The sequence below is a fragment of the Hesperophylax consimilis genome, chromosome 29, assembly GCF_061612785.1.
Source record: "Hesperophylax consimilis isolate HC1 chromosome 29, BYU_Hcon_1.0, whole genome shotgun sequence".
NCBI lineage: Eukaryota > Metazoa > Arthropoda > Insecta > Trichoptera > Limnephilidae > Hesperophylax > Hesperophylax consimilis.
In genome coordinates, this window is record NC_142864.1 from 17,212,903 (window position 1) to 17,235,650 (window position 22,748).

A 22,748-nucleotide genomic window follows, 5' to 3' on the forward strand; every position below is an offset into this window, starting at 1 on the left:
TCGTAGCTGCATCATTCCTGTGGCAGCTTCCAAGAGGCGGGTGTGTCGTTATCTTTGTCTAGCACGGCGAGGTATCGCTGTTCCTGTCTGGCTAGTAGGTTTCGGCGCATAGGTGTGTGTTGCGCGCTCGCTCGCACTCGCAGGCGCGCAAGCGCGGGCTATCGCCGGCCCACTCAAGGTTCGCTGACTGCGTTCTTTTGTTAACAGTGTGGCAATGTTGGGAAAAATTTACCTGATTGTGAGGAAATCGAAAATAAATATATTTAAAATATTTATAAAACCATTTGATATGCGTGTCGCAAATGAAAGCTTTGACCAATTGAGTACATAAAATTAATCGATCATTTTCATTCTGACCTATATAACTTCGTTAGACAAAATAAACGAAGTTTAATTTCCGGGAAATTGACTAAAATCGTTGGTTACATATTTTAAATCAGATCATAATGTTCATTGCAGTAAGTAATGGAGCTGACATATCAATTGGTTAGCAGTTATTAAATGTTCTACAAACTATGTTGATTCATTAATACCGACGGACTCAATATTCCTAACGTGTAATATAATTTAAAGGTAAATTCAAAAAATATTATAAAGTTTTTCCACACTGAAAATGTGCATCATGAAGTTACGACAAAATTTATGAGTGAACATAATTTTTTATTTGATTGTCTTTATAATATTATATGCGTTTGAAAGAAAAAAAATGTCCATAAAATATATTTGTATGTAAGTATGCATGTATTTTTTTATAATTTTCTGTCCTCTTTTTTCCGTAGTATTCCCAAAAGTATTTAATTTATGCAACTTATGACAATACTCCCTTCCCAAACACGAGTTATTTTCAATTAGGGAAATACTGTAAATAACACCAAGAAACATAATCATGTACGTATTTATCCATAGTAAAAAAAATCATGCACAAATGTGTTAACAACATTATACATATAGATATTTTTTGAATTGGACATTACTAAGAAACGATACAATCCCTTACTTTGTTTCATTAACCCCACACAGGCCTCGAAGAAAATAATTTCCCTGCTGGGTATATGTCATCTTTGTCGGACGTGTGATCTATATTTCCCGCGCTATAAATGATATTGACGATTTCTGTAAAGTGACATGAATTATTCAATAAGCTCAAATACAACCAGAAAATATAAGTCACTTCAAGGCCATTTTTTTTTCAGTATCTCTATGCTAATTTTGATGAAGTTACCCTTTTCTTTTACGTACATTTTAGATGTTACCTTTGCTTTGATCCATGATATAATTTTTTTTCACTGCAATAAGGAGAGAATCGGCATTGACACAAGTCCATGAAAACGTATTACATATGGAGAAATGCACCAAAACTGTACAAATAAATGATATCGTTAAAAAAACATATCAATCTTTAGCAGAATGATTCAATTATGCGGGGAAACTGTTTTCAGTGAATAATTTACTTATCTATGGATAAGTTTATTTTTTAGTAGGTCATAAAGAATTTTTAGTTATACTAAAATGTCCTAACACAGTGAGAAGTTTTTAATTCTCTGTTGAACCAAGTTATGATAAACAATTCAAATAAAATAAAATGAATGCAAGTAAAACAAAGATCAACAAAACTTTATCCAAGCAAATTGAAGTTCTTCACCGTACTAACTCAAAGGCAAATGCACAAGAAATGAAAATTAACCAAAAAAGCTTCCGCATAGTATCAGTAGTATGTAGACCGGCGCGCATGGGGAATTTGTCAGGAATAAACATGGCCGAAATATGCGGCTCGCGCATGGCAGCCCCGGGACCTTCCCGCCGCGTCCAGTCCGCGCGCGCCAGCCGACCTGTTACGTTCGTGTTACGGCCGTCCGCCACACCGAAATAATAAATAACAAAATAACACAAATCGAGTTTAAACTCTTCACCTTACGCGTTTACAAAGTTGTCGACTAAAAGCCCATTGTGTACAAAGCCAAACAGTGAGAATATTTCTACCACGCGAACAACTGATTCAAACCACTCAAAAAGTTCCAAAACTCAAATTTATATTGTGATATGAGAATTTTTCAGTTTTCGAACGACACAACAAAAATCTAATTTTTTTCTCCCTCTATGACATTCTTTTGTTTATTTTATTAAAGTTTTGTGAACTTTTGAGCAGTTTATGAGTTGTTTTTGTAAACAGTATTAAAAGTTTTGTGTATTCGGATTGTTTACAATGTTGTTCTGTAGTGTCCTGCCCATGTGGAAATAATATAAAGTGTTGTGTGATTACTTCGTGTCTACGTTGTTATCTAGTCTACGAATAATTGATGAATGTATTTATAATGTGACTTGTGAGATGATGGTCGGCCGCTGAACTAGGCAGCTAATTATTCTGCGTGGGAGTTTATGTTTGTTTTTTGACAGCTTGTTTGCAGGATCTACATTTTGTGTTTTTATGACCACCTTGCCGCCGGCGGGAGACATACAGATATATATATACCTATTATGTGTTTTTTACGGCCCAAATGGGACTATGGCATCTCAAATTGTATTATACTGTCAGGCTGAAGTGATGAAAAGATTGGGAAGCACCCGGCTATTTAGATCTGGTCGCCAAACAATGGCTAAAACGCAGTTTGTTTTTGGATAGTCGTCTATCTACTAGTTCTTTAATTAATTTTCGAAGTAGGTAGTTTCAGTTCTTCAAAATTTTGACAGCTTGTTTGCAAGATTATTTTTTCCGTCGGCGGGAAATAATTATTTTATATTTTGCTATCGGTCTGTCTCAGACTGCAATCGTCATAGCGATATGATTTATCTAGCGGCGTGATAACGAGTCGAGTCGTAAATAATTTGTCTTGTCGACGGCAAATGGAGTTCGAAACTAAACTTGTATTATGTGAGTCAGTTGCAAGTTGCAATGGACGTACCAACTTTACTTTCAGAGTGTTATAATACATTAGTATAATAACAATACTATGACCGGCGTACGTGATATTCTATAGTTTTACGACCAGCGTGCTTAAATACGCATTGACATATCGTGTACTTGATTCATTATAGAAATTATACTATAATCTAAAGCGAAAATGAAAATGATGACATATCCTAAACTAACATATTTATTTTCATATTATTTTTCTTATTATGGTGCCCTCTCCTATCGAAGGTTGGCTATCATCAGGGCGATCTTCACTCTGCAGGCTGAAACTTGCAATAACTTATTAAATATAATCGCCATTTTTCACCAAGTTTTGAACTTTTGTTACTTTTATAAACACGTCCCAAAACATATCAATTATTTAAAATGGTTAGAAATCCACCAATCTTGTATTTGAAGTTGTTTTCTGGAAGTAGGAGTGCTATTACAAAACTGTAAAAGTTTGTTACTTTTCCGTGAGTTCTTGGCTCTTTTTCATATCTTAATTTTTATGAAATATCACCCCAAATATGTCATAGTTGTGTCTGAAGCTATTTTATAGAAGTAGAAATAATGTAAGTCCCTAAGTTTTCGTATAAACTCCGCAAAAATATATAACATTCAAATAACATCACACTACAAAATATAATCATTTTTCACCTTGAACCCTCTCAAATAAACCCCTTTACACAGTTAACAATATTGCAAATGATTTGTTGACTGTTGAATCCTCTCTAATAAACCCCCTTTTAAAGTTTACAATATTGCAAGATATCATTTTGCATGTTGACTGTCGAGTCCTCTTTAACAAACCCCATTTTCAAAGTTTCTATAATATTGCAAGATATCATTTTGCATGTTGACTGTCGAGTCCTCTTTAACAAACCCCATTTTCAAAGTTTTTATAATATTGCAAGATATCATGTTGTATGTTGGTCATCTCTAATAAACCCTTTTTCAAAGTTTACCTGCACTATTGCAATATAGAATTTAATATTTCGAGTCCTCACGAATATAATATCTTTATTTCTTTTGCACAGTCATTCCCTGTTCCAATATGGTCGCTTCGGGACTGTTGTGGAATGTTTGTTCCCTTTCCGACAGGTCTGTAAAGTCTGGAATATTTCCAATTTGAGCACGTGTGCCCGCACGGCCGACATTTTGAACTTTTACATCGTCTGCCAATGTTTCAAAACTTATTTTACACTTGGCTATTTTTTAGTTTTTTTTACATGTATAGAAAAAACCAACATCCCGTTAGATGTTATTTTTTCCGTAATGTTGTTTTTAGAACGCGTTTAAAATTTGTATCACATCTATGTGAAATGTTGTTTTTGTTTCCTGAACGCTTCTATAAGAATTAGTATAAATTAGGTACATTCGCTACTTCTATATCGAAATCAGCACTTCGAAATCCTTTCTTGTTACATAGTAATTGAATGAAATTTTTGAGTATATCCCAATCTATTAAATACAGTTATTTATGAAAATTTTATTAGGTAGTATTTTAAGGTTATGTTTATATATTTTTTTATGTTTTACGAAACGTACATTTGCAACAACTTAAAGATGAATTCTACATCTTTAAAACCCCTTATTTAAATTAAATACAACTTTAAAATAACGGCAATCATATTCTACAATACCCATTCATAAATTCTACTTTCCTCCGCCATATGTAATCATTATAATTCAATTAAAAATCAATTATCGCCCGGGCAGGTACGAAATACATTGTTATAAGTGGGGTTAACCCGAAACCCTGTCCCGAAGTGCTAGGCAGATGATTTAGCGAACCACCTGATAATTAATTACGTTCTTTCTGTTTGTTTTAAAGGTTGCTATTTAGTTTTTAAAAGTTTTACTGTAATATTTTTAACATCTTAAGGGTAAAACTGGGCCAGTGGGGACTATGGCTTTCCTAATGGTGTATGTTGTGGACTGAAGGAACATAGATGGGGAAGAGAAAGGTTGGGAAGTATTTGGCTAGTCAGATCGGGTTACCAAACACTACTATACCCGTACATTTAACTTTTAGAGATTGCAGGTTCGATTCCTGTATTAAAATATAGATTTTTTTACATTAACTGCACACAGGAGGGCCTGAGAAAACAATTTTTCCTTTGGGCCTATGTCATCTTTGGGAATGCTGTGTGGAGGGTTTTTTATATTTATAAAGGAAGTTCTTGGAAGGAAAATGGTTTGAGTGGTGGGTAAAAATTCTGGGGTGACGGACGTGTGAATCCTTCCCTCCCACTACGGTGTAAGTTGATGGGTCGAGAAAGTCCGGCTTGAGAGGTTAAAAGGTCTCCCTTAACCAGTCTCCCGATTTGGCCCGCGATGCTGTAGGTAGGCGAACGCATCCGATGCCAAGACCTAGACAAACCTCATCCCGTGAACCCGGGCACCCCTGCTAAGTCAACAAACGTAGCGAACCACTTAGGGTGACCTATGGCATGGTTTTTGGTTTTCCATTAAACGGTTCCCCGGGTGGCGGTACCCGTCGCAAATGGTTTACTTAATGCAAAATGTTAAAATATTATTGTGATTGGTTTAGTATTTAGTTAATTTTCTAAGTAAAATTCTAGTAAATTAGTCCAGAATTTTTACTACGAAAACAGTACTAAAAGGGTGTTTCCCAGAGCATTACATTACAGTAATGAGTAATGACACTAATTACCAACTATCTACTAGGTAATGTCTTAGAATTGTTAAATTCATTTCCAAAAATTGATAACCTGAGGTGCATTTATGAATCATATTTTGGAATTTTTTTGGGTTAATTATATTGGGTTCTATTCCCACATTATTTATGCATAAAATATAAATCAAACATTTTATATTGAAACTATCAAGTTATATTTTTAATATGGAAACCTTTTTTATAGTTGATTCTAATTTCAAATCTATTCCAAGGACAATTCGCATAGGTGCTCAGATTTCACATGAGAATATTATTCCTAAAATGTATACATAGGTATATATTATATTCTATTTAGGTCAAAATATTTTATCAAGTTTCGAGATAGGAAGTTTCAATATGCTAATTTACAACCTTGATACTTGATTTGTCATCAAAATACGCCTTTTTTATTTTGCTCATAAGCGTGTAGCTAATCTTTGTCCTTATTTTTATTTTTTATTATAATACCTTTTAGGTTATACCCATCAACGTAACATATAATTATTTTATGAAATGTGAAATCGACAAAAATAACGTAAAATAATTAGGTCCCATTGGCCTAGTGGTTCGAGGATTTGTCCCGGTAAAACAGATACTGGGTTCGATTCCCAGTTTTCTTTTTATTTTTTTCTGTGTCTTGTTCTGTTTCCAAGTTTACAAGTCCTTTCTCTGGTAGTTACATGCTTCACAATCATGTATCAGGATTGGTATTAAAACTCTATTGTAGACTGCACATCCTTACAAAGCTACAGCACTACCAAAAAACTTACATAAAAAATGCACTTTTGCATAGAATGTTTTTAAAAGAAAGACAAATTCTATTTATTTATTTGTGGTTTTTAAATGCCCTGACACATTTTTAGTGTGAATAGTATACGTATTTACGCAATTGAAGTATGAATTTGTTTATATTTTCTTCTATTTTTTTTATTTCCGTTGGTAATTCGTACATCAAGAACTTTTGACAGGTTTTTTTTTTGGAAAAAAGTGCTAAACTGATGCATGTGCAATGATGGGGGACTAAACTAGCAAAGCATTGAAAAGCGACCCATTTGTCCACACAGAAACCTGTTTGTTTAGGTCCCTATTAACGCCGGGTCACAGTATTTTTTAATTATTATATGTATATACTGGCATTTTCATAAAAGAGTTGGGTATTCTTATCTACGTAGCAATTAAACCGTTATCTCCTTTTTTCTGCTATCAATAGTAATAATTTATTTTTCCTTATCATTATTATATGTAATATCCACTTTGGGTATTTTGTGACAAGATTTTTGGAAGTTTAATAATGCAAAATATTCGGATCATTTTAACGGCAAATTTTTAGTGAGAATGTACGGATATTAGCGATAGCGAGAACCTTACCACGAAGGCTGTAATCGAGGGGTAAGGCCCTCGACTAGCAAGCCGGAGGTCGTGGGTTGAAATCCCGGCGTGCGCATCAAATTTTATTTGATTAACTCGTGCTACTTCACAATTTACTCACTAAAAATAATATATTGTATATTTGCGGCACGTTCCAGAGCGGTAGATTCTTTCAGTAGCGCCTTCCCCACCTTCCTCCTTTCCATCCCCATTACTTTTAGCCTCAATAAATACCCCAATTGGGGATGCCATAGTCTCACTGGCTCCAGACATTTAAGACTATTGTGGGGTACTCAAATAAGTCTTGCATTCTTCCATGATCTCCATCACATTATTTGTAACGCGTTCAAACGTGGTTTTATCTAACATACGCCTCAGGGATCTCATTTCTACAGCATTAAATCTGCTTGTATCCTTCCTCTGCCAGTTTCATGTTTCACTGCCGTACATCAGTGTTGGTTTCAGCACCCCATTGTGGACTGCTAACCTCGCCTCTGTGGATAACTTTTTACAAGCGGCTATTACAGCCCGAATTTACGAAATATAAATCTACTAAATACTAAATAATAATTTATTTTAATAACATTTGAGACAAACGGAAACCACAGATGATAGTACTACATATCATTCGCTTTTTTCACATACCATGTACTTATTTATACTTTTTATGCATTGAATATCTGAGTCATATTTGTCGGTCACAATTTTTATCAAGCGAATATATTATATAATGCAATACCGTGCATATTTTTGATAAAGCATTAATGAAACGTAATAAAATATATTTGTTTATCTCTTCTGTGATTTTTTCTTTATTTATGGAAGTGATTAATTAATTTTTATCAAATCATAGTTGAACGTATTGCAAAAAAGTTATATAAATGAACAGATGTTTTAATTGTAAGTCTGTTAGTGTCATGTCTGAAGTAGTATAAATCTTTAACGGTGAGCTCTGGCGTCATGAAACTTTGATGACTATTTCAACAAGTCGCGTTTTTTTCTGTAATGAAATACAGAGCCTCTAAATATTTTACATACATGATTTTCGTCTCTAAGGCCCCCAACAAGCTGTGGAAATTGATTATCTGCTGTACAAAGAATTGAGATTTTTTTCATTAACTCCCACACGTTACTTATACCCCAGAGTATATTGTAATCTTTGGAGGGTCAATGAGTGGAGAAGGAGTGAACCTGGGTCTTGAAGAGATCCGTGTTATAGGAGGGAGAAAACACAGAGAACGACAATTCATTCCAGAGTCGAGCTGTTGAACTCAAGAACGAGTTTGTAGAATCGACCCGTTCTCATGTTACAAATGTCTGGCGCGTCTTTGGCATATTTTTCTCGACTGCACCAGCGTCGAAGGGATTAGTGACGCTAGTTCCTACGAGCATCTTCAACTGAAATACCGCTAAAATAAGGACAGCATTCCCACGTGACGCCTGCTCTCTTAAGATTGCAATCCGTTTGTTAATATACGAAAATCTGTCAAACGGACTGCACGTTTTTGCACGAACTCAAGGGTTTTTTCAGGATATTTTGGGACTCCAGTCCAAATTCAATTTTACCATAATTATGGGAAAATTTTACTTGATGGGAGCACACACACACACGCCCACAACGCTTTTCTATCGGTTTATCTCTTTCACATAAGAGTGTTAGACTCCTAGGTCCCAGACAGTACATTGAAATTGCTTATCTGCTAAAACAATCAATTTTACGCAAAAGTGAGGAAAAAAATCAGTATAATTCTGTCTCACATAGTTCCTCGGCTCCGAGAGGCATTTCCGTTCTAAGGACGAAACAGAAACAAAAGAGAGCTGTATTCTGTTCTTAATTTAAATTTGGTTCCTCTCAAGATGGCCGCCCGCGTTCGTTTGTTTTAACAGCGTCGTTTGTTTACGGCTGCCGGGCGCGTGTTCGCCGTACGGGTTATCTTAAAGCAGAGTAATAATAATATTGTTTTATATTAATGTTATAGGAATTATTGTTCAACTAATATGAATTTGTTATTGTTAACATCTATTGAAAAGAAAATGATTTATTTTCAAAGTTCATAAGTTCAATTCCTGCTGAAATACAAAAATATCAATATTTAATGATTATAATAATTTTTATACTATCCGAAGGACGCTTGACAAATGTAGAAAACAGCTTAATAAACTAGTACTGTACTTTAATTAACTTAATTTTTTTTATATTAATTTCATTCATATTTAATTTTGCTACCATGATTAGTCACACGGAGAAAAATGCGCACTGCTAATTTATTAAGAATTTTTTTAAAATTATTGGTCATCCGGTTAAAACGGCGTTGCACTTGGCTCTTAACGAATGAATTAATGGTTTTCTGTTAAACTTATAGTAAAATGCGAAATATCACTATGTTGAAACACGTGTTCAAAAAATCCTAATATATTTGCATTTAGTCACTATATACTACCAAGGCAAATGCAGGTGCATTAACACGTGTTCCGTTATATTAGGATTTTACTAAATGATTATCAGGAAACGGCCTGCAATCCCATTTTTAACCGAATTCCAATAATTTGAAGAGATTCTTAATAAATTAGCAGTAAACATTTTTTTTCACTCTTCAGCTCGCAGTAACCTTTCCATCATGAGGTGATATCTCACAAAAGCGGCGCTATACAAATTGTCCAACAAATAAAAAATGAGCCATGCAGGTTTGAAATATCCATTATTCAGTTGTTAAATTCTTGAAAAAAATATGTTGAATTCAGGGGAAACAGGTAGATAACTTCTACATAATTTTATAAATATATATATATATTTAACCTGACAATATTTGAAAATCTCCTACTACCACCACAGTAAGCTAAAAACGTTGCTTGTGTTGTGATGGAGGACTTAGCCAGCCGAGGAATTGAACACACTACGCCTGGGTGGGACCCAAACACGATGTCAACTCGGCCACCGACCGGTCGTATATCATTTGTAATGAGGTTACCGATATATTCCCGGTGGATAGAACGCCCGACTAACCGTCGGTCAGATCGAGTTCGATACTCACGACGGATAAAAGACTTATATATTTTCAATTCATTTGCTATGCTTCAAATTAAAAAAAAGTAGAAAATGTAATTATGTTATCTTAGGTTAGTATTTATATGTAACTTCTAAAATTAATGTATATATTAGGCATACGTTCTTTTAGATGCCCGTTTGTCTTGATCATGCCAGTTTTTCCTGTTTGTTTTAACTTTAATATTTGAAAAATATCACCTACAAGCGATATGTTCATATCGCCGCGCCAACACCTTCACGCCCGTTAGCATATTATTATAATTTATTTAAATCGATTCACATTCCTGTCCCGCCCCGAACGTGTTAAGATGGGCGACTGTCGACTCGAGGTGTCGAAAAAGAGCCAAACAGGTTGGCCCTTACGATAAAAGAATAAACGCCTCACTGCAGGATTGATTATTAAATTTGTTTAATGTAATCATACCTTTATTAATAATATTTTATTTTCCCGGTAATATACGAATAACCTGACAATATAAAATTTCTCCCTCTTAAGGCGATGCCATTCGTAGTAATGCAAAATCATGTATTTTTGGTTTGAAAATTTGGTCGCCTAGAAATGTTTCAGATGCTTTAATTAAATACTGCGAGTAGAATACATCTTGACCTTTGAAATAATCGAGTATTTTTTAGATAAGTATTTTTGTAAGCCCAGAAAAAAATAGTATAAAGGCCTATGAAAACTGCTTTAAAGTTCAAAATCTCCTACTTACGAACCCATTTTCGGTTATGATTTTATTGTATAATGTGGCAAATTAAGTTATTTATAAAATGATCGAAAAAAAATTAAATATTTATGCCTGAACATCCACAAAATAAAATAAAAGGCACTTTTAGGCCACGTTTTTTTTCTTGCATAAATCAAAACAGCCGGATGGTGTTAAGCGGGAATTTAAACCTTATCGCCATCTACGTAAGGGTTGTTATTGATAGTGGCTCAATTTAAAATATTACACGACGTAGTGCATCGCCTTAAATAATGGACGGAAAATGTTGCTTGTGCTATGATAGGGGAGGTGCAAGCAAATCAATGCAACCCAAAAATTCGGCTACCAACCAGTTAATTGAACAGGTCTATGTTTTACAGTAATATTTCGATTAGAGCGGCCATAATATTGATCTCTGGAGGTTTCGGTACCCGAACGTCTGCTCTTACCACTGCCATAGCTTCCGTGCTTCTCTAAGGGTGCGTATAAACTGGAGTTTTTTTGTCGTGTTTATACGCAGTATTTATTTTCATATTATGATTAAACACCCTTCATAACCAAGTCGGGGAAAATTACGAGAACCCTGTTTTTTTGAAGTGAAACTTCTTTAGGCGCGTAATGGATTTTCGGGGACGGAGTAAAACCGAGTCAGGATCGACACGAAAATGCGGGTACCCCCACCACCGCTCACCGTTCACTGTCCCTCTCTCACCATATGCGCTTGTTGAGGTGGGGGAGCCGCTCACGAACGTTCTCTCTCTTCTCTTCTTTCCTCTCTCTCAGACACCAGCGAACTGCGCCACGCCAAGCATCAGCTGCTTGGTTAGTATACTGCGTCGTGAGTGTAATACGAGTGAAATACGTAATTGATTGTGGTTCATACGGTTTGGTACAGAATTTCAGTGTTAAAAATGAGTAGTGACGAGATAGAGGTGATGAACACATCATTGTCATTGTAATTTCTTTGTAATTTTTAATTGTAATATTGTTATTTATGTAATATTGTATACTTGTGAATAAATTGAAAATTTTTGGAACTATACATTAATCGAACGTCATTCATCTATAAGAAAATATTAGAAAAAGCAAATCCATGCTTCGTCGTTGAATTATTTAACCTCTAATTTTCAAACTAACCTAAGAGAGAAAATAGAGATGATGAAATGAAAATAGAGAGAGAGGAATACTAGAAGTTTCACTTCTGTCTTGCGTAGGCTTGACACACCCACTTTTTTTGTATTCATAATATCTGCACCACCGAATGCATTGATAAGTGTTGATATCTAATCGGGTTCACAATCCGTTTTTAAATAATCTTTAAGATTTGAAAAACATAGAATTTTCAGCAATTTTGAATAGTTTTCTTTGGCCACCTTGAGTGTTATCATTGAGCCCATCTTCATTGTATTTGCTTGCTATCTCACCTCACCCCATCTAATGTAATTTATTTCACTGGTCATAATGTGTTCGAGTATTTATGGAGTGAAATGTGGTCCTATATCTATCCGCTATCACAAAAACACTGTTTTTTGTATCTGTATTCATTTTAATCTTTATGTAGTTTCATTTGACAAATTAAATCAATTCGCTCTGATTAAAAAGGCTGTTAACATTCTTATGTATGTGTTTGTGTTAATCACACGTCTTCAACTATACACTATTCACAGAGTTTAAAAATCAAGGGATATTGTGTTGGTAAATCTAGTTAGTTAGTAAATAACAATAAAATATTTTATTGTATTTAGATACTTTATCGCCTTTCTGAAGTATTGGCAAAATCAGTTCCAATTTTGAAAATGACGCTTAAATTCAAAACAAATCCGAGTTCATTGAACTTTTTTTTTTTTTTTTATAGTGAATACCTCACAAGAATCCCAACTGCTCCCGTCTGGAGCCAGTGAGACTATGGCATCCCCAATTGGGGGATGTTGTGAGGCTGAAGGTAAGTGGGGAAGGGAAAGAGGAAGGTGGGGAAGTACCTGGCTATTCAGATCTAGTCACTAAACACGGCTAAAGCCATTTGGAGCAACGTTTCAATTCTGAATGGTGGTCTTACACCAGGGCGATACTGGTAGTATCTTCCACTCTGGAACGTGCCGCAAATATACTATATATTATTTTAATTAATTAATTGTGAAATAACACAAATTAATCAAATAAAATTTATTTGCGCACGCCGGGTTCGAACCCGCGACCTTCGGAATGGGAGTCCAATGCGTTACCACTGGACTATGCCGGCCGTCAAAACTACGGTTACAATCGCAGACACATCCGAAATTGCTATTTTTGCCAGTGATATTCCTATTTTAGAACTACTTGTATATTTAATTCAACTATAAAGTCATTGTCTCCTGTTTTCTTCAATTTACACTTTTGTCCAGACATTTCCGCATATCACATTACGACTTTTAAGATTTTTCTCGTTACCAAGCAGTAACAGGGGGATACTGACATCAATTTCCCTCCTTCGCGTGTTTCATGTTCTCAGGCAGATGTTTCGTATATCCTTGAGTTCGTTACTCCCTTCGAGATGCAAATATCCTCACTTGTGGCTTGTTTCTTATTTTATATTTGATTCTCCTTATCGCTAACATCGTGTTTCGTTTTTCGGGTTCAACGGACAAACTGCATCTTTAATGCGACCGAATAACTGTAGAAAACTTGATGCATTCATCGCTGTATCAAAATATATCAAACGTTATTTACAAAAGTAAAATCATTCTTCTTTTTTACATTCCAAAAAATGTAATTCTACCGATGTGTTTCAGCCTTCAGGGATTAAAGATTTACCTGACGTTAGTTGACCCTAGACAGTATAGGAGGAAAGAAAATACTTTTATATATTTATGTGAATATCTTACAAGAAGTCCTACTCCCTTCTTAGAACTACTCCCGACTGTCCGGAACCGGTGAGACTATGGGACCTCTAATCGGGGTATGTTGTGCGGCTGAAGGGAGTGCGGAAGGGTAGGAGACGGAGAAGATAAAGGTTGATAGTATGTGGTTACCAAACACGTTTCTATTCTTAAAATTGATCTTTCACCGAGGCGATGTGGAGAGAATATCTATCTCTTTTGGACTCTTAAAGACTTGGGACGGGTCGTTTCGTAGAATTCTTCAAAGTTCATTTTCAAGCTCTGTCAAACAACTAGCCTATAATGATATAATAACAGAACCCGAAAATGAACGTTGAAATTTAATGAATTGTTCAAATTCTGCGAAACAACCCATCCTTAGTTAGCCAACCTCCGATAAATTTTTAATCCATTTAGGCTGCGGTAGAAGTACAGCATATTTAATATGTTCTGACATATTATTTTTACGTTTATAATCAAGTTATTTTTATAATAATAATTGTATAATTTTTATAGAATTTTTTTTTCTGTACAGAACTTACGGCTTTAGTGGCTCCATTTGAAAACGTTTACAGAAAATATACTTTTCTGACAAGTAAAGTATCTTCTATGGCTCTTATAAATAAAATACAATCGTGTAGTCAAAAATAATGTAAGACACTTATAGCTTATAACCAACACAGTTACTCAGTAACATTGTAACATTACCTTGGCGTAGTATCCTCTTACATACGTTTGCGGTTCCTAGTTTCATAAATGCGTGATTTTTGTCCAGTTCGTTGCACGAAAAGTGACAGATCCCAAACGTCAGTCCCGATTCATGATTATTCGTCAGATATACGTAGGTACCTACTATCTGGATATTTGATATGTATGTTTTTTATAGAATTCGAATCATTATTATTAATTGTTTTTGACTGATTATTACGTACAGTGTATTAGTTAATTTAAAGGTATTTTAATATATATATATATATTTTTTAATAAATATAGATAAACATTCCTGGGTTACGAATAACCTGACAGCATATGAAAATCTTTTACTACCATCGCAGTAAGCAGAAAATGTTGCTTGTGTTGTCTTTGAGGACTTAGCCAAACGAGTAATTGAACTCACGATGTCTGTGCGGGAACCAGACGCCATGCAAACTCAGCCATTGACGGTTCAATGTTTGATTCAGAAGTTCATAGGCCTCTCCACGACCCATGTTCATTCTTCCCTCTTCTCAAAAAGACCCACTACACAACATCCCCAAAGATGACAATTACTTTTTTCATAGCCTCCTGTGTGGAATTAATGTAAAAAAATTAGGATAACTAACTAACTAACCATAACGCCGTTTACCCGCGGGTGTAGGTAGAGGACGGACAGCCAAATAACTCGATCTTTGCACACACTCCTTGCCTCATTCACATTCATACATACTATTCTATTATTTATTCCTACTCTTGACATTGCCCGACTCAAGTATCTTGTTGACTTGATTCATTCGGATAATTTCTTCGGTCATTCACTCTATATACGAAATCTAAGCGACCCGTTCTTAATCATATTCAATTTGCTTACTTCAGCCTTGTATTCTTTGCGGATCTCCACGTTCCTCACATGATCATATATTGTTTTATCACACATACTCCTCAGGAATCTCATCTCTATCTAGAGCATTCAGTGTAATTTTATTCTTCCTCTGCCAGTTCCATGCCTCACCGCCATACATCAGGGTAGTACGAGTACCAGCATTCCATTGTGGACCGCTAGCTTCGCTTCTTTGGACAATTATTTGTTAGCGCCAACCGCGTTCGGTTCCCTTACTAGCATTTACCCTTATTTCTATATATCAAATGTATGTTTCAATTTATTTTCAGCAAGCTCCAAAGTAAATAATGGAATTTGCTGAAAATAGTCACGTTTGCTTGGGAATTCCATACAGAAAATAATTTACTTGCAAGATTCACTTTACTGACCGTTTGCTTCTATTTTTTTGATCAAATCGTGCTATGGTTTATACATGAAGCTTTTTATAATGTCTCTTTCTGAACATCCTCTATCTTAAATTTGACAAAATGATTTTGATTTAAGCAAACCGTGACATCAGAATTATTGATATTGGGTTTCAATCGCCTCACCATTTCGTCAATACATATTGTAATAGTCTGATAATATTGTCACTAGAATCACAAGCGCCCATTTTAATCAGTTCTCAGAACCGGTTATTACTCAGAATTTTAAAAATAATAATATTTTGAAAATGTCTGTGGTGTAATTTGATAGGTTTGTAACAACTAAAGGACGATGTTCCTCAAAATATATCGCTTCTACGTAATTTTATTCCATAATTAATTCGTGTACTAAAATTATGTAATCATGAGTAGGTATACTTATCTCAAGATATACTTTTAGTCTTGATTCGTTTGTTTTGTTTTAGTTTTTTTTGTTATGTGACAACTCACAAGATCGCCCCTGTCTGTACAGTGTAAATGCAAGGTAGCTATGTCGCCACCCGGTTGGGTAGCGTTGTCAGGCGGGTTAAGGCAGGGGCTGTAGGAAGGTATTTATTAATAAGCGTAGAAAACATGACTGAATAGAAAATCCCTAGAAAAAGTTATGTCGATATTAGACACCTTTTTTATTTTGTTAGTTTATTTACTATGATTTGTATTGACTTAATTTTATTTATGTCATGTTTTCCCCACCGGGATATCCCGTGCTGGGCTTCCCTAGGCCCTATACGGGTCAATGAATTTGGTTATCTGTTCAAATGAGAATTGCGGCACACTGGCACGCCCACAGCACCCGTTAATATCTTGTTCAGTGCTTGGTATTTAATAATGAAAGTTAGGTTACCATAAAAAGTTATCGAAAATATTATGTTACATATCATACAATTTAATTTTTGTGGTCGAGGGATAAGACTCTCCACTAGCAAGCCGGAGGTCGCGGGTTCAAATCCCGGCATGCGCAAGTAAATTTTATTTAATAATAATAATAACTGGATGACTTGTATAGCGCCGTTTTTGTGCAAAATCACCTCAAGGGCGCTGTACAAACTTATAATACATTTCTACAGTGATCTATGTTATTACTTAACTATTTATGGAGATAATATACACTACAATACTTACCTGGTAGGTCACTTGAGATTAACATTATCTAATTGTTTATTAGCGAAATTTAGATACAGGATGTAGGACATAATTGGAAACTTGAATATAACTGGACTTTCTCTTAGGAATGGTATATTTAATTTAAGGGTACGACAGCTTAAAAAGGTAAGTTTTATTTGATTAATTTGTGTTATTTCACAATTTATTCATTACAAAATAATATGTAGTATACTTGCGACAAGTGCCAGAGTGGATGATTGACCATCTAGAATTGAAACGTTGCTTGAAATTGGTTTAGCCGTGTTTGGTGACCAGCTCTGAATAGCCAGGTACTACCTCCCTTTCCTCCTCCGTATCTCCTTCCCCTCACAACATACCCCAACTGTGGATGTCATAGTCTCATTAAATCCACTTTCATCTAGGTTTTACAAGCATTTTTATATACAATACAACATTTCCTTTGTACAATTTTAGTAAACAAACAAACGCCCACCAGATAAACATTACTATCTCTGACTTACGTTACATTATGAAATCACATTAATTTGTCATAGTCGCAAATGTAGAATCATTATCAAGAAAGATTTAGCAAGTTCATACAGATCTTAATACTTCTAATGCTATCTTATCTTCTTATACCTACTTTTTCTTTTTCCATTAGTTGCAGGGCACTACAAACACTTTGGCAATGCGAGTTATTCACCTTGAGAACGTGTTGACTGATGAATTTAATGTTATTTTTCCAGTGAACATATAGATAAGAAACGTGATCAAAAAGCAAACAAGTGAAACTAATTATTATTATTGAGAAAGTGCAACAGTCAAAGAGTTGATAACAAAATATAGTGCTAACAGTGAAACAAGATTTTGATAACATCAAGATAAGTGTTAAGAAATTTAAGGAGAGTATAAAAAAGTGTTCCGGTAAAGACACGTTATATAAGTCTGCAAGATTGTGTAGGCTTGTTTAAATAAAGAATTTCATTTGGTGCGTCATGCTGTAACAAGATTGAAGATCAGGGTACCTGTCCAGCTACAGGCAAAGCCGCGCAGAAGGCATGTTCAGAACAGAATTGGGGGGAAAACATTAAAATAGGTGCCGAGGACGACGATTGGCGTGCCCCCGGTACGCCCAACAAGAGAGGGGAAGAAAGCGCCTACAAAATAGGCGAGGACAGCTACAAGTTGGAGGAGGAGAGCCTGTACAAGACCAATGATAGCGAACCTACCAAGGAAGCAAGAGACAAGTTTGATCTGAGATACTACAGGCACGACTTTGAATCCCACCTCAAAAACAGAGCTCCCGAAAGCCCGTTCAGACTGCGTGAAGGAGAAAGCCCTTTTAGACCACGCGAAGAAAGCCCCTTCAGATTGCGCGAAGAAGTCAACAGCCCGTTCAGATTACGCGAAGAAGTCAATAGCCCTTTCAGACTCCGCGAAGAAGAACTCCACAGAATAGGAGAAACCATCTTAGATAAAGGCTTCAACGAGTATTTTAGTTCGAGATGTTTTAAAGAGGACGAACGCTACGTCAGCAGGAGGATAATAGACGAAGCCCGCCAGTTCAGGACACGCGGAGAGCACGCATTCAAAATAGGGGAAGATAACCTGTACAAGATTGGGGAAAGCAGAGTGGGCAAGGGAGTGGGCGAAGACCTACGGGCAGGATGTTTTAGGAAGCACCCCGAGAAGGCCGGGTACAAGTTGGGCGAGGACCCCTACAAGATAGACGCCCGCAGGAAGCCCGAGGACTACAGCCAAGCATGCTTTAGCCGCGAGGGGGTCAAGCAGGAGGGGGGCGAATGTCGGCGTGAGGCCATGCCTCAAGGCGGGGGGCCGCCGCCCCCCGGGGGTCCCGCGGGCGACGAGCTCGGCTCCACGGACGAGGTCAAGGTCTTCAAGGACGAGGGGGACGGGGAAGACGAGAAGCGCAGCTCCGAGAACCTGCTAGAGGAGAAGTCCAGCCTTATCGATCTGACGGAGAGCGAGGTGAGTCCAATTATAATCAAACTGTTTCCTATTTATCCTTACAACTTCCAACCATCACCTGTTGATACTAGCAAACTTCTCACAAACTTCTCGCCTAGAACAGCGGTTCCCGACTCTCCCGGCCACGGAACGGATGTCTGCAGAAACCCACTGTCTACCGAAGATTTAAGTCTAGGCTGATATATTGATGAGCCAGTCTGGGTATTCGTTGAACCTGCAAAACCCTGCAGATATTCCGTTGGACTTTTATCAAGATACCCAACTGCTATTTCTGCACTCTCTTATCGCCCAGTTGTTGCTTTTTGAATGATTTGTTATGTAGTAACTGCGTTCTCTTATTACCAGGATCCTGCCACTTTATAGTGATGGTTCGCCTCGCATTCTTTAACCTTAAGCCTTCAGACTTTAAAAATTTTTTAACTACAAGTCCCTTTAAAAGTAGTTTATTAGGACTTTTATTTTTTTCTCGTGGAATTTCTGAACGCTTCCGAGGTATTTTAAATGTGCTATATATTTCTTATTTTTGAAGTTAACGTAAAAACAAATACCAATTTAGAAACTAGATAAAATTATATCAGATGTGTATATTTTAAATAAACATTGACATGTCTAAATAATACAATTTTAATATATCAAATTATTAAATTTAAAAAAAAAATAACATTACTTCCATAATTTTGAAAGAATTCGAAATAGAGAAAACGCAATTGCAAAAGTTTCAAAGTTATAGATGTTAGAACATTGAACAGCTTTAAAAACTTGATGTTAGAACTTCGTCATGCAAGTATCTACGGAAATACAACGCAGATGGTTCTGAAAATTATTTTGGTTATAGAAATGAGCAAAATAAATAGTTTTGCATTCAAATGTCATTTTTATTTAAAAAAATAAATTATATTTAAAACCTTGTCTCACTTAGGCGACGATATGTAAGACAATATTTATAAGTTGGGTTTGCTCCAAACTTCTGCAAGCTGCCTTTGAAAGGAGTAAACTGACTTGGAATTCGATCGATTCCGTAAAAACAGGTTTCATCGAACGACTTCTCTGACCAAATAGCCTATTCACTTCTCTTCATATCAAATTACCTATTTAAATTCCACTGTTATAGATTTCCGATGTTTTCTGTACACGTTTGATAAATTTAACGGATATCAACATTTATTTATACAATAATTTTAATCTTGTCACTTTCCCGAATAAAACTAAGAATATATCCCATCAAATCGCTTGAACCGACTAAGATAGTGATTTTATTGGTTTCAGATCAAATAAATAAGATAATGCTGCATGTAAATGTGTGGAAAGAAGTAATTAATTCACAGTCATCAAATAGATAATGATTTAAAGTAGGTTGAATCGTTTAACAGCTTAAATGTATGCATAAAATTTATTGTTGAAGATGTTTGATACTTTTAGCATTAATGCCTACTTTATTTATTGTAACTATTAACACTGAATACCAATTAAATTTGCTGATTTTACTGAATTACAGTAAATTTAAAATATCATACACATGCTATTATTATACGGGAAGTATCAAGTTATTGGTTCACTTATCTAGCTGTATGTGCCATGTATTCCACGGGCGACCTCGACCTTTTCTACTATTCTCATTCGCGTCATGCTTTATTCTTACACTCCTTTCTTCGTACATTGGTTGTACATGCCCAAACCATCTTAATCCTACTCATTACGCTTACATCGGCATAGCATTCTTTGCGAATCTCCACATTTTTCACATGATCACACATGGTTTTACCTTACAAGATCAATCTAATTTCATCCTTCCTCTGCCATTTCCACTGTCTCACTGTGGGTACCAGCATTCCGTTGTGGACTGCTAGCTTTGCATCTTAGCACATTTTTTGTTGTTAGCACCAACCAATGACATTACATTACAGACAAGTTATTGTCTCACTCTTTTATGTTTCCAGTAAATTCTTTCTCCAAACGTTGTGACAAAAATAGACGTTCAATTAATATGTTTGTAAGAACGACATAGATATAGGACGGGGCAGCTTTATCGTTTTCGAGTAGCTACAACTCTTGTGAATAATTTATTTATTGAAATAATAAATGATTTTGCGCCCCTCAAAAGCACAAGGTGTTTGTTGCAGCTGGTGACATTTCAGTTGTAGGATCTTTTCTGCCAAACTAACTTATGTGCGATATTAAACACAAGAATGCTCAAGTATGTCCACTGGACCTAGTTCAATGAAACCACGCGCGTTGTCTCTGTAACCTATCTACACTTTTTAAATGCATCTATGTGAATTTCATCTTTGTTTTCTTGATTGAATGAATGAAAAGGAATCTTGGAAGTGAAAATTAACCCACTTCCTGGCATCCGATCGAGCTGAAACTCGACAGATAGACTCATTGTCGATGACAATGCATTCTATTACCTTTTAGTAGCACTCACGCACACACGCATTTCTTTGAAATTTGATTACATAATAAAAAATTACATCAGTAAATAAATGTCGGTACCATCCAATTACGATTTGGCCTGAGGCTACTAGCTGAGTGTTCACTCATTTTAGTCAGTTCCTGGGGAGGAAGGTTCAATCCCCAGTCAAACAAAAAAAATCAAATACGTCTTTAAATAAAAATAGATGTACCTACTATAGAAAAAAAAAAGTTTTTTACCGACTGATTTTTCAATTAATTTAAGGCGTTGAATTGGAGTTTTATACACCAGGCTTTCCATAAATAATAGAACATAGGTAAGATTTAAGTTATTCTATCTTTTCTTTGTAGTTTTCATATTAAGACTACTCGTTTCTGAGTCGTCTTCTTGCCTACAATTCTCACAGTACATTACCTACTTTAATTTTCTCGTCACGTTCGTTTGAAGAAGTGACGTTCTCATTGCATGGAGACATATCTTTAGGGTTTATCACTGAGCGTTGTGGGATATTGTTTATCTTGCGTATTGTTTATGCTCGTTGTTTATAAGGTCATCTCGGTAACGTTATTATTTATTTGCTTTGCAGGGCATGCTGTTATCACGGAAGGCAACATAAATTAATGATTTAATTAACTTTAATGTTTTTGATGGAAAATTCGAGTCCACAAATAATTATAATGATTCTTTAAAATATTCACTTCCTCACATATTATTTCTTGTTTGTTTGTTTGTTCCCTATTGACTCAGAAACTACTGGATCGATTTGACCGACTGAATAGAGAGTGGTTTTAACGGTGGAAGAAATCTGGGACGACCGAGGAAGACTTATTAGTAATTTTTTTCAATTATAATAATATGGTATACGGTAGTGAATGGTAGAAATTGTCGGGGACGCCCGAGGACTACACGAATCAAATAATTATTTGTGTCAAATTTAGGCGTATGCGATGAACGAAGAGATATGTGTAAGAAGAATGTATGATGGGAAAAGAATGGTAGAAGTCCGGGACGCCTGAAGAAGGAATGGCACGATCAAGTAAAACAAATTTATACTTGATTATTAAATAATAATCTATGTTTAAAAACCACGAATTTTTGTAAATTTTATTAAGACCGACCGGTTTCGCTCAAATTCTCGTTTCAAAAATACACCCATTATAATTTTGATTAGTCAAATTTTGAACCCTGACGAGGCTTCTAGGAACAATTCGTGGTTTTTAAATATAATGGGTGTGCTTACAATATATACGTATCATAGAGTGAGACAAAACATTGTAATAATTTTGTCTCATTCTATGATATGTATGTATTATAAGCACACTGAATGTATTTTTGATTAATCAAATTTTGAACCCTGAAGATGCTTCTACAAAGCGAAACCGGTCGGTATTAATAAAATTTGCAACAAATCGTGGTTTTTAAACAAATTGTTTCATTTTTATTTAATAATATGTCAAACCACAAAGTGACTGCTTTTTACCAAAATATATACTTATGCACTGTTAAAAATTTACTACAAATCATTCATATCTCCGAGCAACCCGGGGTTCACGTCAGCTAGTACAAAATAAAGCCGTAAACTAAATGTTTTAGAGTACTTGGAAATTAATAAATTTATAATAATCCTAAAAGCCACTCCCAAATATGTAAGCCGTGTTCAATTACTATAGACCATAATAATATAGTCAGGAA

General features: G+C 35.4%; 1 protein-coding gene across 4 annotated transcripts in view; it reads left to right on the top strand.

The window, feature by feature from the left end:
• Nucleotides 1–1,822: 1,822 nt before the first annotated feature.
• Nucleotides 1,823–22,748, top strand: part of pan (transcription factor pangolin) — a 430,403-nt gene continuing 409,477 nt past the window's right edge. For 3 of the 4 annotated variants that reach the window (XM_089649143.1, XM_089649144.1, XM_089649146.1), the window contains exon 1: nucleotides 17,635–18,643. In XM_089649143.1, the coding sequence (XP_089505269.1) occupies nucleotides 18,473–18,643 (171 nt within the window). In that variant the 5' untranslated portion in view covers nucleotides 17,635–18,472. Of the gene's footprint in view, nucleotides 1,965–17,400; nucleotides 18,644–22,748 lie in introns of those variants that run through there. The other variant, XM_089649145.1, reaches the window with a different exon arrangement.